A 2,166-nucleotide genomic window follows, 5' to 3' on the forward strand; every position below is an offset into this window, starting at 1 on the left:
CGGTCGTAGCCTCGTAGAGAAGGTCAGTAGCTGGACCTGCCAGCCAGGCGCGACGGAACTGGTTCGAGCACATTTCCCCTCACCTGATACAACTGTTCGTAGCGCAGTCAATTTTTAACCAGGAAATATTCGTGCAGAGAGAGAGAGAGAAAGGCAGACACGCAAACAAAGTCAGACAGACAACCGGAGTCAGTAGCCTGTCTGTATAGTACAGAATACTGTACTATAGTACAGTATACAGTATATTATACAGGGACAGTCGACTGAGACGCTGTGGACGCGGCTGAGACTTTGTGGACGCGGCTGAGACGCTGTGGACGCGACTGAGACGCTGTGGACGCGACTGAGACGCTGTAGACGCGACTGAGACGCTGTGGACGCATCTGAGACGCTGTGGGCGCATCTGAGACGCTGTGGACGCATCTGAGACGCTGTGGACGCATCTGAGACGCTGTGGACGCATCTGAGACGCTGTGGACGCATCTGAGACGCTGTGGACGCATCTGAGACGCTGTGGACGCATCTGAGTTGCTGTGGACGCATCTGAGACGCTGTGGACGCATCTGAGACGCTGTGGACGCATCTGAGACGCTGTGGACGCATCTGAGACGCTGTGGACGCATCTGAGACGCTGTGGACGCATCTGAGACGCTGTGGACGCATCTGAGACGCTGTGGACGCATCTGAGACGTTGTGGACGCATCTGAGACGCTGTGGACGCATCTGAGATGCTGTGGACGCATCTGAGATGCTGTGGACGCGGCTGAGACGTTGTGGACGCATCTGAGATGCTGTGGACGCATCTGAGACGCTGTGGACGCATCTGAGATGCTGTGGACGCGACTGAGACGTTGTGGACGCGGCTCAGACGTTGTGGACGCATCTGTGACGCTGTGGACGCATCTGTGACGCTGTGGACGCGACTGAGACGTTGAGGACGCATCTGTGACGCTGTGGACGCGACTGAGACGTTGAGGACGCATCTGTGACGCTGTGGACGCGGCTCAGACGTTGAGGACGCATCTGTGACGCTGTGGACGCGACTGAGACGTTGTGGACGCGGCTGCTCCTGGCTGCTGCCATGATTGATTGACGGCAACGTAATTGCGTTTTCATACGAATGCCAAAACCCAGAGACCAAGACGAATACAGTCAATGATGGGTCTTCTGTCCCCAGTGTCCGGACACATCTTTCCAGACGTGGAGGGTCCCAGTCTCCGGACACATCGTTCCAGACCTGGTGTGTTCCAGTCCTTGGACACATCGGTCCAGACCTGGTGTGTCCCAGTCTCCGGACACATCGTTCCAGACCTGGTGTGTTCCAGTCCTTGGACACATCGGTCCAGACCTGGTGTGTCCCAGTCTCCGGACACATCGTTCCAGACCTGGTGTGTTCCAGTCCTCGGACACATCGGTCCAGACCTGGTGTGTCCCAGTCTCCGGACACATCGTTCCAGACCTGGTGTGTTCCAGTCCTCGGACACATCGGTCCAGACCTGGTGTGTCCCAGTCTCCGGACACATCGTTCCAGACCTGGTGTGTCCCAGTCTCCGAACACATCTGCTCAGATCTAATCAGACCCAATTTGCCTTCCTGCAAGCTGGCGAGGTGACAGCCACCTGGGGATGACGTATCCTCACTGACAGCCACCTGGGGATGACGTATCCTCACTAACAGCTGGTGAGGTGACAGCCACCTGGGGATGACGTATCCACACTGACAGCTGGTGAGGTGACAGCCACCTGGGGATGACGTATCCACACTGACAGCTGGTGAGGTGACAGCCACCTGGGGATGACGTATCCACACTGACAGCTGGTGAGGTCATAGCCACCTGGGGATGACGTATCCACACTGACAGCTGGCGAGGTGACAGCCACCTGGGGATGACGTATCCACACTGACAGCTGGTGAGGTGACAGCCACCTGGGGATGACGTATCCTCACTGACAGCTGGCGAAGTGACAGCCACCTGGGGATGACGTATCCACACTGACAGCTGGTGAGGTGACAGCCACCTGGGGATGACGTATCCTCACTGACAGCTGGCGAGGTGACAGCCACCTTGGGATGACGTATCCACACTGACAGCTGGTGAGGTGACAGCCACCTGGGGATGACGTATCCACACTGACAGCTGGTGAGGTGACAGCCACCTGGGGATGA

At 57.3% G+C, this 2,166-nt stretch overlaps 1 protein-coding gene across 1 annotated transcript; it reads right to left on the reverse strand.

Moving 5' to 3' along the window:
• Positions 1 to 245: 245 nt before the first annotated feature.
• Positions 246 to 983, reverse strand: LOC138351129 (protein LIAT1-like). The gene has a single exon (XM_069302760.1). The coding sequence runs from the start codon at positions 981 to 983 to the stop codon at positions 246 to 248; it is 738 nt and encodes a 245-aa protein (XP_069158861.1).
• Positions 984 to 2,166: the final 1,183 nt, after the last annotated feature.

The sequence above is a fragment of the Procambarus clarkii genome, chromosome 48, assembly GCF_040958095.1.
Source record: "Procambarus clarkii isolate CNS0578487 chromosome 48, FALCON_Pclarkii_2.0, whole genome shotgun sequence".
NCBI lineage: Eukaryota > Metazoa > Arthropoda > Malacostraca > Decapoda > Cambaridae > Procambarus > Procambarus clarkii.

Excerpts from the sequence above, each read along its gene's own strand:
- LOC138351129 (XM_069302760.1), bottom strand. The coding sequence starts at position 983 with ATGCGTCCTCAACGTCTCAGTCGCGTCCACAGCGTCACAGATGCGTCC.